This window comes from Sus scrofa, chromosome 15, assembly GCF_000003025.6.
Source record: "Sus scrofa isolate TJ Tabasco breed Duroc chromosome 15, Sscrofa11.1, whole genome shotgun sequence".
Classification (NCBI taxonomy): domain Eukaryota; kingdom Metazoa; phylum Chordata; class Mammalia; order Artiodactyla; family Suidae; genus Sus; species Sus scrofa.
Window position 1 is genome coordinate 117,700,237 of NC_010457.5, and position 14,281 is coordinate 117,714,517.

General features: G+C 39.3%; 1 protein-coding gene across 1 annotated transcript in view; it reads right to left on the bottom strand.

Moving 5' to 3' along the window:
- The window catches only part of FN1 (fibronectin 1), a 78,988-nt gene that overhangs the window by 42,079 nt on the left and 22,628 nt on the right, over positions 1–14,281 (bottom strand). Inside the window, 9 exon segments of the mRNA XM_003133642.5 lie at positions 762–1,028; positions 2,357–2,629; positions 3,472–3,666; positions 4,470–4,559; positions 4,663–4,791; positions 5,610–5,786; positions 5,995–6,175; positions 8,474–8,595; positions 13,592–13,735. Of these exon segments, the coding sequence (XP_003133690.2) occupies positions 762–1,028; positions 2,357–2,629; positions 3,472–3,666; positions 4,470–4,559; positions 4,663–4,791; positions 5,610–5,786; positions 5,995–6,175; positions 8,474–8,595; positions 13,592–13,735 (1,578 nt within the window).

Consider the following 14,281-nt stretch of genomic DNA (forward strand, 5'->3'; position numbering starts at 1 on the left):
CTTTTTGAATGCTTTTTAACATCTATTTTTAAAATTAGTCAAAAGATAAGATTTGTGGAAAGCTTTTAGGAAACTGCAAGCCAGTTCATAGTTGCAATATATGCTGAAAAAGTGTTATGTGAGGTCCTTCTGTAATTCAAAATGTCAAGTTAAAAATAATAAATGCTTCTCTAGAAATTACGGGTCTCATAATTCTTTGTCATGTAAATGAGGATGCATTTAATAGAAATCAATTTATGAATACAAGCCTTTATTATGGTGTAGATATGTAAGAGATGTAAGGTGAATTCTGGTAAAATGTTGAGCAGAAGACAGACAGGACCAAAAATTACTGTCAGTACTTTTCCTTCTGTAGAATTTCAAGAGTAATTTAAGAAAGATTTAAAAAAAAAAAATGATTCTATCCTGCAGAAATACTTTAAACGGCTGCCATCCACACTCATAAAGAAATCACTTCCTTAGCTTCTTGTCCTGTTGGTTTCTATTCAACTGGTAGATGTTTTTGTTCCGCATTTACTGCTATCATTCGATACCCAAAGTATTAGGGCGTAGACATAGCTACTGATTTTTTTCCTTGTCTTAGCAAATACTTGGTAAATTCATTAATGCAAAAGCCTTCAAGTTTCACATCACTGGGTGTTATTTAAACCACATTCCTCAAAGTGCTGGTCTGAGAGGATATAAGGATCTCGGGCAGAGAATGCAAATATAGGTAAGAACCTATGACTTCGCTACAAAAAGCCATTTAGATCTTGACTTACGAGTGGTGAAGACGCCAGTGGCTCTGGGGCTCTGCTGGTTGCCTTTTACGGCCACGAGGGTCACAGCATACTCAGAGCCAGGCTGCAGATTCCTTAGTAGGTACTGCGAGGCTGAGGGCCCCACGTTGTACTGCTTGGGCTGGCCTCCCCGGGTCAGGCCCACAGTCAATCGGTACCCGGCTATCCTGGCGCGAGGTGGCGTCCAGGTCACCATGACGGTTGAGTCCGTTTCGTTGATAAACTGGAGGTTGGTGGGAGCATCCAATTCTAGAGAAAAAAAAAAAAAGATGAAACACGTCAAGAAATATTTGCACTTAGAATTCTTATGCTGAGATCCTAAAGCTTGACTGAAGTTTCCAAGTTCTTTCTTCTCAAAGTTGAAATGAAGTAAAGAACAAAATCTTGGAAATATTGAGCCATGAAGAGATTGAGTGCTATAGAGAACTTTGCAAAACTCTGTGTCAGTCGTGAGAAATTGCTCACTGTTTTTGCTTGACTTTGATCTGTGGCAACTCTAATTTTCGAGCATGACTTCCCTATCACCACACTAACATTACAGAGACGGCATTTAAAAACAAGCCCCCAAAACACTAGTGAAGCCACAAATTGCTCTGCTCTGAGCCAAACAGGTTAAGAAAAGAGAAATACGCCCACTAAAATGAGGGCAGGAAGAAATACGCCCACTAAAATGAGGGCAGGTCTTGCCGAGAACAAGACCGATATTCTCTGCATTTATTGAATGACTAGTCCCTCACTGGAGAAAGGAAAGTTATTTTCACATGATTCAGATTAGACAATACTTATAATGTACACTCAAAACCTCAGATTCATGGCAAGCCTGTTGAGTCTGAAACTATCAGAAAGAACCACATAAATCGTGAATTTTCTTTTTGAGTGTGATAACTGGCAATTTCCCTACAATAATTTAAAACACTTTTCAAAAGGAGAAAATGTTTAAGAGGTAATCAAGTAAAAATCATTAAAAGCACGGGCTTTGGAGTCAAAAAGACATGAGTCTATGTGCATCCAGCTCCATCATTTCCCAAATCTGGCACCTTACAGGTTGCAGACTTTTTTACAAGCTTCAGTTTCTTCAGGTTTCCCACACTGGTAATAATAAGACCTTCTTCATTAACTAGAAACGAAGATTAAATACGAGGGTAAGGCCTGCAAAGAACTGTGCTGGTGACCTGGTGCCTAATACACACCAACTATTTCAGCAATTACTATTTGTAAGTAATTCTACTATAAAAGGATTGAGAGACTACATTTGAAGTTTGATCTAGACATAGCTACACAAAAATGTACTCAAATTTTCAATCCATGTCTCCATTAGCCAGGAAAATGAGGCTAAGTTCTCTTCTCTCAGTGCCATTCCCCTGGTACGTGTGTTTGGGAAATGGGTTACCATTTAGCCTCCATGGAGCTTTCCTAAGTTTGGTTTTCGAGTTTGATGGGCTGTATGTCTGCTATACATCCCTGGCCCCTGAGTACATTTCTAACTGTGAGCCTAGGAGTGAGTGGCCTGCTGCCCGCTCCTCGCCGGCTGGAAGCGAGGGTGGAGCATTGGGGGTAAAGTCTGGCGCAGGACCTACTGGTTGTCTGTTGTGCTGTCAGAGGCTTGCTCTCCCTCCCCTGGTTCACGGCGAAGACTTTGAAGTGGTAGGTGACTCCAGGGGACAGCCCGGTGACTTCTGCAAAGGTGTTCCTGCTGATGGGCAGCCTCTGCCCATGCTCGCCAGGCAGGTTGACGGGGATCACGTCCACGCGGTAACCGGTCACCGGGCTCTCGGGGGGTGTCCACATGATGGTGACCTTCACGTCCGTCACTTCCACAAACTGCAGGTCCTTGGGAGGGGGCACTTTATCTAACAGACAAGAGCCAGCAGGTCATTCACTACACCTGCCAAGAATTATTTTTGAAAAGCCAGTTTCGCAGATGTATGTAAGGTAATGCTTAAAGCCTCTCTCATTCCAGAGCAATGCTAAGTTTTCTCTCTTAATTGGAGAATATGCTTTTTTTGGGGGGGAGGTTATTTTCATGCTTCAAACTGCTTATGTATAATATTTAAGACTTTTATGTAAAATATGTAAGTAAACATATGAAATATTCTATTGAGGGGTTTACAATAAACATACCAAAAAAACCCAAAACACAAAAAACAAAAAAGTTCCTGGGCCAGGGATCGAACCACTGCCACAGCAGTGACTGAAGCCACTACAGTGACACTAGGTCCTTAACTGCAAGGCCACCAGGGAATTGCTCAAATAAATTCTTATTGTGTCAACAGAAAAGAATGTAGTGATTTTTATTTTACTGGATCATTTAAAAATACTTAAGAGCCACAGATGAACTGACCCTTGTTTCTGGGAGAAAAATATGAAGACTTTAAGCTGTTGGTTTTCAATCAGGAAGGACAATGGCCAGCTTTGATAAGTTACTTTACACTGAAGACATTTCAGCTACATCTCATAAGTTTAAGGATGGATAATCCATAAGGCAATGGGCACAGAGGAATGGGTGACAGAGGCAAAACAACCCTCCCCGGAGACAATTATTCGTTTGTCTTACACACCTGGTCATCCCAGCAGGCTCAGAGCATGAACAAAAGCCAAGGTTAGTTTTGTTCTTCCAGCAAAAGGGAGGTTAAACATGTTACTTCATTAAGGCTTAAGAGACAAGACACCACAGGAAGTGTCTTCAAGTTACCTGGACGTGGGACGCCAGTGGTTTCTTGCTGGATGAAGACAGGGGTACTTTCTTGATTTTCTTCCACAGCATAGATTGTGATGTTATACTGAACACCAGGTTGCAAGTCACTGAGAGTGACAGAGTTGGCAGTTTCAGGAAGGTTGAGTTCTGTGCTACTACCTTCTACAGACGGGGAATAGACGATTCTATAGCCTGCAGATTCAGGAGAAAAAAGTAAGATACACCATTTGATGAAACAGAGGTTTCAAAAGGCATAAATCCCCCCTTTCTAATAGCCTATAGCATCTTGCAGGATCAGTTAAGAATGAGTGATTCTTTTTGACTCTTTCAATAGTGCTACTTCTAATAAGGACTATTCAGTCCAAAGATAAAATAAAGACAGTCATGCAAAACTTTTTAATAATAAATGTCATCCTTGAAGACCCAAGATCCTTAATAAATGTCTATTAGAGAAGCCAGGAGGTGAAAATATTCATGTTAAACCGATTTCTTTTCTTTGAGTTCTGAAAGATGGAAGCAATTAATGAACCACTCTGAGTAGAGAGTTGCCTAGCATGTCTGTGTCTTTTAAGAACTTCAGAGAATGTCTGAGTCACCTAATGAGCAAAGAAGGCAACTTGGCTGACTCTTTAAAGTCTGAGAGTGAGGTTTCCAGAAAAATTACCCCTCTTCCACCATGGGAATGCCTAGTTTAATTAAGTCAATGAGCTGGCTTTAGAGATTTATGTATGTGATTGCATGTGTGTGTGTGTGTGTGTGTGTGTGTGTTTTATGTGAAGGAAGATGGTAACATAGATTCAAAGGGAAAGAATTCATAAGAAAGTAGGACTGTAAGACTTAATAGCACATACACAGACACACACGTACATCTCTGTCCTGGTCCCGTGATTACATGGGAAATTAAGTGATACGCCTGCCCGCGGATCAGAATCTGCACTCTCACCTCTTATGGCAAACAAGGGAGCCAAGAAGGAGGAAAAGGCAGCTATGCCGACCTGTGATAGGTGCCTGGGGTCTGCTCCAGCGAACGACAATCGAGGTGTCATCAACTTGGTCCACAGTAGGGTCAGGAGGAGCATCAGGGGCTAATGAGACAGAAAAGGAAGAAATGAGACAGTCAGGAAACAGTGCTATAGGTACGTTTTACAGAATAAAAGATTCTTTTCACTCCACATAGGACACGTGTACCTGTTGTCTGCGAAGTGGACAGAATCAAACTCTGCTCTCCTTCTTCGGATATCTGATAGACATTCACAATGTATTTTCGGCCAGGAAGCAGGTCAGGGATGTTCACAGAAGTGGCTGTGCTGGGAAGATCTTTGAAATAAAAGGGAAAGGTTACTGTCAGAGCATACCAATCCCTCCAATGACTCCACAGCCTCTGAGAAGGATATTTTTTAAATCACATATTCATGGCCAGGGTGGAAGTGGGCGGTGGGGGGTAAAGACTGGAAGGAAATGTACTAATGGAGAGTCAATAGTTATCAATGCACCATGACGTAATTTTTATTTTTCCTCCCTTTCCAATTTTTTTTTTTCTCTAAGGATGTATAATTGTAATCCACTCCAAATTTGTAAACAGTCTTAGAAGTCACGGTAATAGTTATGGGTGGGAGGCGATGGGGAGAGAAATCGAAGGGATTTTTTTTCTTGATCTGGGGCCTGGTCGCATGGCCATGTTCACTTTATAAAAATTCACCGAGCTATCTATTTATGATCTGTGCACTTTTCAATATGTCTATTATTCCACCATGAGGTTTTTCAAAGGCCTCTAAACCTGAGAATTTTAAAAGCATGAAGCGGGGTACGAAGCCTCCCCCAAAGCTAACATTTTTCCACTGCAGGCCTCAGGCTGGCAATTCCATCCAGGAAGAAAACACTTTGGTCGTGCGGACCTGAGCCCAGGCAAGTGCCCCAGGCAGCTGCCATCAGGGACTGGAAAAGGGAGCGTGGCTCAGGAAAAAACCCAGCTTGGTTCTAAAAAGAGTCACTTGTTTTCTGTCCTCACCCTGGAGGGTCATTTGTGCAGTCTGAGCTGTCAACGAGGTCCCAGCTTCCCAGGCCACCTGCGTGGATGCCCCCACCGCCACCCCCAGCCGGGTTCCCGCAGCTGGTCGTCGACCCAGCGGGCTCACCCAGGTACTGTGGTTCATCGCCCTCCTCGCTCAGCTCATACTCCACCCGGAATCCTGACACAGTGTCCGATGCCGAGACCCAGGAGACCACAAAGCTGCTGGCTGTGATTTCCGTCACTGATTCGGAAGTGGCCACAACAGGAGAAAAGGGTGTTGTCTCTCCCACCACGGTGTTGCCTAGAGAGTCACAGAAAGCGGGGAGAGAGCCTTTCAGCCACTGAGAAAATTTACTGCTGTCATCTGAAGGATATCACCTTTTTAAAAGTGTGGGTGCCATCCACGGAAGAATGTAAAATCGAGAAGGAATGCTCTTCCCAAGGGGAGCCCAGCCCTAAGAAGCACAGGCATCGATGTGAGGGCAGCCGGGGTAGGTACAGGTACGTACTGGTCACTGCTGAGCTTGTGCTGGTGGTGGTGAAGTCGAAGCGAGTCACCTCTCTGTGGCCGTAGTGCTGGACGCTGATGAGCTGGCCCTCGTATACCACACCTGGCCGCAAGCCCTTGATGGTGTATGAGTTCAAGTGGCCTGGAATGGTGGCTTCCTTCCAACGGTTTGGAGAATTTTTCTAAAAAATTTAAGTTAAAAAAAAAAAAACCACACAAGTGTTTATAAAGATGAACATTCAGAGATGATAGGTCTATGCAGCTCCATTTTAGAGGAAAATTGGAATCTAGAATATGCACCTGTAACAAAATCTGTTGATACTAATAATAATGATTATTAAAACTAATATTTATTGATAGCTTACTATGTGCCATGTTCTATGCTGTCTTACTTGCATTCTCCCTTAATCATCATTCCCCCCTCCTCCAAGTTTGTGGCCCTGATTTTATAGGCGGAGAAACACAGTTATGTGACATGCCCAAGGTTACACAGTGGGAGGCCCTAGGCCTCTTCCTTTTTAACCATATTGATTATTTAATAACAGCAACATAATATGATGAACCCAAGTTTTGCCTTTCCCAATTTCTTCATTTCTCTGAAGTGAGAAAAGGCTATATATTCTATCTTTCACTCGGTGGGACACAATTCAAGTTTCTTGCAGGATAGTCAAAGGCATAATATTCCTTTGTGACCCAGTTCCTACATACCATACATACAAGGTTTAATTGCTCTGGTTTTATGACTCATTCTTGGATATGAACTACCCCTTCAAAAGTGGTTAGCCAACTTTGGGCAAGACTGCAGAAAAATGTGATTTCAGTTTATTTAATCTTTGTTTCCAGTTTATATTTTCACATCCTGTCCAACTTCATTATTATATCATGAATCATAACACTCATTGCAATAAAGTGTGCAGAAAAGAAATATCCTTACTTCAAACAAGTTGAGATCCTTTTAAGTGAAAATATTCTAAACTCATATAAATCAAAATACATTTCAAAGTCCAGGGATTTTTAAAAATTATCCAATCTACCAGTTCTTGAATAATTCAAATACTCGTGTCCATTTATATTTCTGGCATAAATGAAAGTGATACTAGTACTCTTTAAATTTAATGAAATTAGTCATTATAATTAGCTTAGACTAAGTAATAAGCCTTTCATGCAATGCAAACTTTTTTTGGTTACCTATCAGAAGAAAATACCCAAGAATAAACTCTCAGGTAACAAACATTAAGGAAAAACCTGAAATTGTTAACAATTTCAAAGAAATTAATAGCCCCCACTCTTTGAAGATTCCAATTTAATGCACATTTTATACCAATTTGTAATTGTCCCCTATTACAGTATTCTTACATAATAATGCAGAGTTAAGATTAAATAAAATTGGTGATAAGACTAACATCATTAGATACAAAGCTCTGCAAAGAGCTACTCCATACTCTGCAGACATTACAAAAGAGGGTAAAAGAAGAAAAAGAGTGATTTCAACAGCTCGAATTTCTCCAAAAGAATTTAATACAACTGTATGAGTTGGTCAAGTGTTTGTTTTGCTTTAAATTCCTAGAAACCAATAGCTGTGATTAAAAACGAGTGTTTTCCCCTGTGTTTAAAATAGCGTTTGTCAAACTATGAGTCATGCATTTTAGAGACATTGCTAGATGATTATCAGGAAATCGCAAGGTCATTCATTAAATACACCAGCTATCCTTCAGCTATACCTCCCTCTCATCATCATCGCTCTTCCTTCTACCCAAATGACTTCAAAGGAGCAGAAGTAAGGTTTTAAGAAACTATCACTTAGAAAGTGAACCAAAAAAGAAATATTAATTTAGCTAATTTGTTTTTCAAATCATGGAAATCATGCCAATATTTTTTTTCCCTTTGATAGAGTTGCAAAACATACAAAAACGTTAGATTCTCTTCCCAGCCTAAGGAAGAGTAATTTTAAGCAAAATCATTTCTAACTCCTCAAAAAGAAGGTTCTCCTAACATGAAGAGTTAAATTCTTCTAAATACCAAAAAAAACCTAAATCTAAATGTCATTTAGATTGACCACATTTTGTTTAGTGTGTTTAGTGGTTTTTTTTTTTTTTTGGTCTTTTGATCTTTTTTTTTTTTTAGGGCCGCATCAGCAGCAAATGGAGGTTCCCATGTGAGGGGTCTAATCAGAGCTGTTGCTGCTGGCCTATGCCAGAGCCACAGCAACTCCAGATCCGAGCCGAGTCTGTGACCTACACCACAGGTCACGGCAACACCAGATCCTCAACCCACTGAGCAAGGCCAGGGATTGAACCCCCAACCTCTAGTTGGATTCGTTTCTGCTGTGCCATGAAGGGAACTCCTGTTTAGTTACTAAACAAATACAATTCCATGTGAATAGTTCATCAGATCTATTGGCTCGAAAGATGAAAAAATTTTTTCAGAATCTATTCCTTTCCGGAGGTGCAGTATCCAAGGTTTCTAGATAGGATACTCACAGGTTTCCATCTGAGAATGTACTTGGAAATGTGAGATGGTTCTGGTGCATTCCATTGGATGGGGTGCGAGTTGGGCTGACTGGGGGTCTCAGTGATGATCACTTGGACAGGACCAGTTGTGCCTGAAAAGGAAAATGTGAGATGTGGTGACCTTGAGTAGCCTCTCACTGGAATTTAAAATTTGGTGCATATGGATTGCCATCATTCAAGATAGTTTTGCTTATCAGTAAATGGGAACCCAATAAAAATTATCTAGGGATGATCTTTCACATAGTGGCATCAGAAATCAATGCATCAAATCTTTTTTCCATGATAAATTATTGTCCTTCACATGAGAAATGCAAATAGAACCTGTCTATAAGCAAACAAAATACACTTTTAAAAACATGCCACTTAGTTTGCTTTCTTCTCCATTTTCCAAGTAAGCATTCTGGAATTAGTCTAACAAAAGTAAGGTGACACAGAATACAAACTTCATTTACTTATGATATTAAACTTCTCTGAAGGAAATTCTAGTTTGTGGAGATTTCATCAAGAACAAATCTACCATCAAGAAGGAAAAAACATTCCAAAGGCCATATGACAACATGTAAAACAAACACATTTCTAAGTGGTGTAGAACCTTAGACAAACAGACAAAGGTAAGAGTTGAAGACTCCAGTTTCATTTCTTGTCTTATCAGTCTAAGCCTCCTATCAGTTTGGAAAAAAGGTTTAGTTTTATTTTTATTTAAGACGTTTACTCTGAAGTCATTCCAAAGACTAGTCAAATTATTAAGAGGTCAAACGATTTTTTCAAAAGCGCTTATCGGTGAAGTGACATTTTGAAGTATATACTAAATTCAATATTTCCACTTCTGAATGTGTGTAACTGTAACTTAAAAAATTTAAAGTATGGTTTTGGTTTTTTGTTTAAGAAAAAAAGCAAAATAAGAGAGGTGGAATCAATTTCTTAATAGTGTAGACTCCATTTAGGATTATAATGAAAGGGATGGAAAATTTATATATGCAGAACCAAACACTATCTTTTTCCTAAACACTGACTTTTTGATGATGTTAATTAAAGTTCAACTTATTAGGAATATAAATAAAGTTCTTTGTCATGGTCCTTTCCATGGATTTCTAATTGTCACTCTATCAAACAGAGCAAAATTTTGCATGTTTCATAAGGCACTTCACCAGATTATTAACAGCTTTAAATTTCCTGTAAGGTCTTAGGAAAAAAATATTGATTTCAAACTTAATTATTATCTTATGTTAAATTCTCTGTGGCACAAAGTTTTCTCTAGCGGAACAAATACACGACTTGCATATCCGTTAGACACAAAAGTTCTGGAATAATATACTACTCATTTCTATACTGAGAATAATTCAAACTTGGCTGGAGACTAACAAATATTCTTTGAATTTCAATTTCATTTAATGCACATATTTGTAGGCTATAAGAAACCCAAAATTCACATATAAAATTCTCATTTGCAAATTCTAAAGTGGTATATAATTCATAGAACATGGAAGGATGTTTGTTTTTATCAATTGGCAGAAGTCAATTCCAGGTCCCTCTTTGGATCACCCCTTCTGTTTAGGAAGATTTTTACAAGTATAAATAAGTTTTTTAAAAACAACCATTGAGGCAAAATTTTATTTTTTATTTTTTACTTTTTTTTTTTTGCTTTTTAGGGCCACACCCGCAGCATATGTTCCAAAGCATCACGGGATCTGAGTCGTGTCTGCGACCTACACCACAGCCCATGGCAACGCCAGATCCTCAACCCACTGAGCAAGACTAGGGACTGAACGTGCAGCCTCATCGTTCCTAGTCGGATTCACTTCTGCTGTGCCATGACAAGAATTCCTTTTATTTATTTATTTATTTTAGAGGCAAAATTTTAGAGATGCGATTATTTAAAGTACATCCATATACATCAGTATATGGAATATCACATCCTTAAATTATCCACAATAATTGGCATAATGTTGTTTTAATATTGATCCTTTAAGGAGATCCTATCATCGATTCCTGATGTAAAGAAATACCTGACGTGTTTTATTTACTTTGGCGACCATGATTTTTAGGGGGAAAAGTTTATGATGCCACAGAATGTACAACATCAAGAGTCATCCCTAATGTAAACCATGGACTTTGAGGGAGAAAGTGTGAATACAGGTCCATCGACTGTAACAGATGCCCCACTCCAGTAGGGATGTTGCTGTTAGGGGCGACTGCGCGTGTGTGGGGGTTGGGGGTACATTTGAAATCTCTACATCTTCTTTCAGTTTTGCTGTGAGGCTACAACTGCTCTAAAGTCTTTTAAAAAATTATGACAGTTAAATGTCTATTAAGATAAGTTTTAGAACGAGAGCACAAATGACCTTTACTGCCTTCTGTTAAGCTTAATCCTGCTATTGAGGCCACAGGACGAGGATAGTAAAGGAGAGGAGAGGAAAAGAAACAGGTGACTTAGCGGTATTTACTCAGTAATAGAAACTACAGAAGCTTTTCTTCTGTCTAAAACTTCAAGTGCTGGCTTGAAATCCTATGTTTTCAATTGTAGTCTTGAGCCCTAGCTCATCTTTAAGAGAAGTGCACTAAACAGCCGTGGGGATGTTGCGCATGTAGCATATTTTTGTCCAGAAAGTAAAGAAACTGTGACCATTATTTGTAAGGTCAATTAAATCTCAACTATCATCCCACTTTGCTTTTGCTACATGTGATTTAAAGACAAGAAATCTGAAATGATATCACTTACATTATTTAGATTCAAAATCTTTTTTTTTTTTTTTTTTTTTTTTTTTTTGGTCTTTTTAGGGCTGCACCTGCAGCATACGGAAATTCCCAGGATAGGGGTTGAATTGGAGCTACAGCTGTTGGCCTGTGCCATAGCCACAGCAACGTGGGATCTGAGTCACATCTGTGACCTACACTACAGCTCATGGCAATGCTGGATCCTTAACCCAGTGATCGAGGCCAGGGATCAAACCTGTGTCCTCATGGATTCTAGTCAGATTCATTTCCACTGAGCCACGACAGGAGCACCTAGATTCAAAATCTTAATAATCATTTTCATATTGGTTAGTTGGTAAGACTTTTTAAAATAACCTGAGAGCAATGATTCACCATTGTGAAAACTTTATTCCTCTTATTCAAAATGATGAGACTAACAATAACAGTTAAGTAAAGATATAATACAATGTCTATATTTTTAAGACCTGTTGGAAATAAGGCCCAAATAACTAATTTCCAGTAATGGTGACCCTGGAGAAGTTAAACATTTATGAGTTTGTGACTCAGTCCTTTTTTTTTTTTTTTTTTTATTTAGTTTGCTGAGATCTATGCTTTCCTAGTTGTTTATTGACAAACCAAATGCCTCTTATCTTCAGTTAGTTTGAACAACTCCATCAGGTCCTCTGTTGGAGGAACAAACAGGGCAAGGCTCAGAGATGACCTATTGGTATTCTGTTCTTTGTCACTCTTTTACTCTTAAAGCCTCACAAGCTAGGCAGCAGCCATTGAGCAAACCAAACTTACAGATAAGTATCAGACTGCCTATGGAGGCCAATTTCCTCTCCCCTAAAGTTCCTCTCTGCTCAAAGGGCTTTACTGTTACCCTTTTAAAGGAGTAGGAACAAGGTCAACCTAGATAACTCCAACACAGAAGGACTCCCCCCCATCTGCATTTCATTTCATCTCTGGCATGTCTACCGAAAGGCTGCCAGCAAGCAGCTACATGAACAGGCTTACCTTAAAAGAGAGAGAAAAAGAAGTTCTCTCTAATTCATTGAGATCTCTTAAAACCAACACTACATCAATAACAGCCATTAACATAGACGCTAGAGGGGATTTCTTTAGAGGTATCTATCCTTTGGAAGCATCCTTAAAGAAAAAAAACCTCAACTATATACTTTCTGCAATCAGATTTTTTAAAATTATTAAATGAAAAATTATTTTAAGTGATTTTTATACTCAAATCCACCATGAAATACAATTTAAGCGCCAGGTCAACCTGTACCATGAACCTGTTAAAGCAGAGTCATCTTCTGTGGCCCAGGCAGTGTCTGAGGGCTGGGGAAAGGAGGGTCTCTTCAAAGTTCAGAAAGGGTATCTGGGTAGTTGGTATTTAGGATGCCAGATTGTTAGTTTGTTACTGCTGGAAGGAACTTTAAAGGTAATCAACTACCATCTCCCATTTTCAGAGAAGGAAATAATTAGTGAAGCTTGACCTGAATCTCTGTAGCAGCATGTACAGAACTGGAACTCATGTCTTGATAAACACTGCTGTGGGCCCTGTTGGTCCATATCTTGTTCCCTTTGATAGTGAATCTCTTATCACTTAGGGAAGGAGGGACTTAATCTTGATTTCCGTCATAGCAGATTCAGAGGTCCAGGAGGCTTTGACCTCAGTAATTGCTCAGATAACTAATGCCTAAAAGTTAGAGTTTCATAATTCTACCCATCTTATTGTAACTAACCAGCCAAACTTAAATGCAAAAACTTTTTTTCTAAAATGAATAGTACCTCCAGCTAGACATTATGTTCCGTGACCTAAAAAAAACCCGGCAATAAACATTCTCGAGTATTTGAACTGTGTGGGCAGAGAATTGACCAAGTTACTCAACTCTTGACCCAGGGTACTTTGTTCCCGACTCCTATTGATCAAACATATGGCCATTTTAGCACAAAGAGGGCCTGCATGAAATGTTGAGCGAACACCTACCTTATGCTGTATTTCATGTAATTTCTCAGTGATATGAGAAAAGGATAGGAAAGGGAGGAGATACCAATGCACACACAGAGCATTAATAAACACTGATGCTGCCCTGTTTTTATTATGATGATTATTATTGTTTTTTTATGGCCGCCACACGGCATATGGAAGGTCCCAGGCTAAGGGTCGAATTGGAGCTACAGCTGCCGGCCTACACTACAGTCAGAGCAACTCGGGATCTGCAGCTCCTGGCTCTGCCAGATCCCCAACCCACTGAGCAAGGCCAGGGATCGAACCTGCATCCTCATGGATACTAGTCATTTGTTTCTGCTGTACCACAACATGAACTCCCTGCCCTGTTTTTATAACTCAGTCAACACTTTTCGATTTGCAATAATAGAGCTACTACTTACCTGGATAGGTCTGTAAGGGTTGGCAGTGCCACTCTCCAATGCCTCGGCCATAGCAGTAGCACTGGTACCTGACCCCATGCACATACTTCTCCCATGAGTCTCCAATTTGATAAAAGGTGCGGGTTTCCGAATCCTGGCATTGGTCTAAAATATATACAAGTAAAAGATAAGCAGCCTTGAAGACTTAAAGCTACACATTTAATTCTAGTGTGCTGGAGCACATATTCTTATTTTTAATAAAAACTTGCAACTGTTCTTACAAATATATGCAGTTAACTGTAAATCAACTATAATAAAAAATTAAAATATTAAAAAAAGTGTAGTTAAAAAATATTTTGTTCATATCTTTTTACCTTACTAAACAGTGTCTATTCTTCCCAATGAAATGTTTTAAAGTACCCCTTGGGAGGAATATTTGACTTTCTCAAAGGAAAACATTTCTAAAGGAAAATGTTAAGTTTAGATTGCAGTATATATTGACATTATTAATTATAGGAAATTAAATTAGGTATTCTATTTTACCCTTTTTAATGCAACTGATTTACCATTTGAATAGCAAGGATAAAATATCACTTTATACACATCTTTAAAATGTGGAGGACTTAATTTTACATATAAATGAATGAGCTAGGTTTCAAATAATGAATACTTGCTGAGTAGCTTCTAAGAAAGAAAGAAAACCCCCCAGGC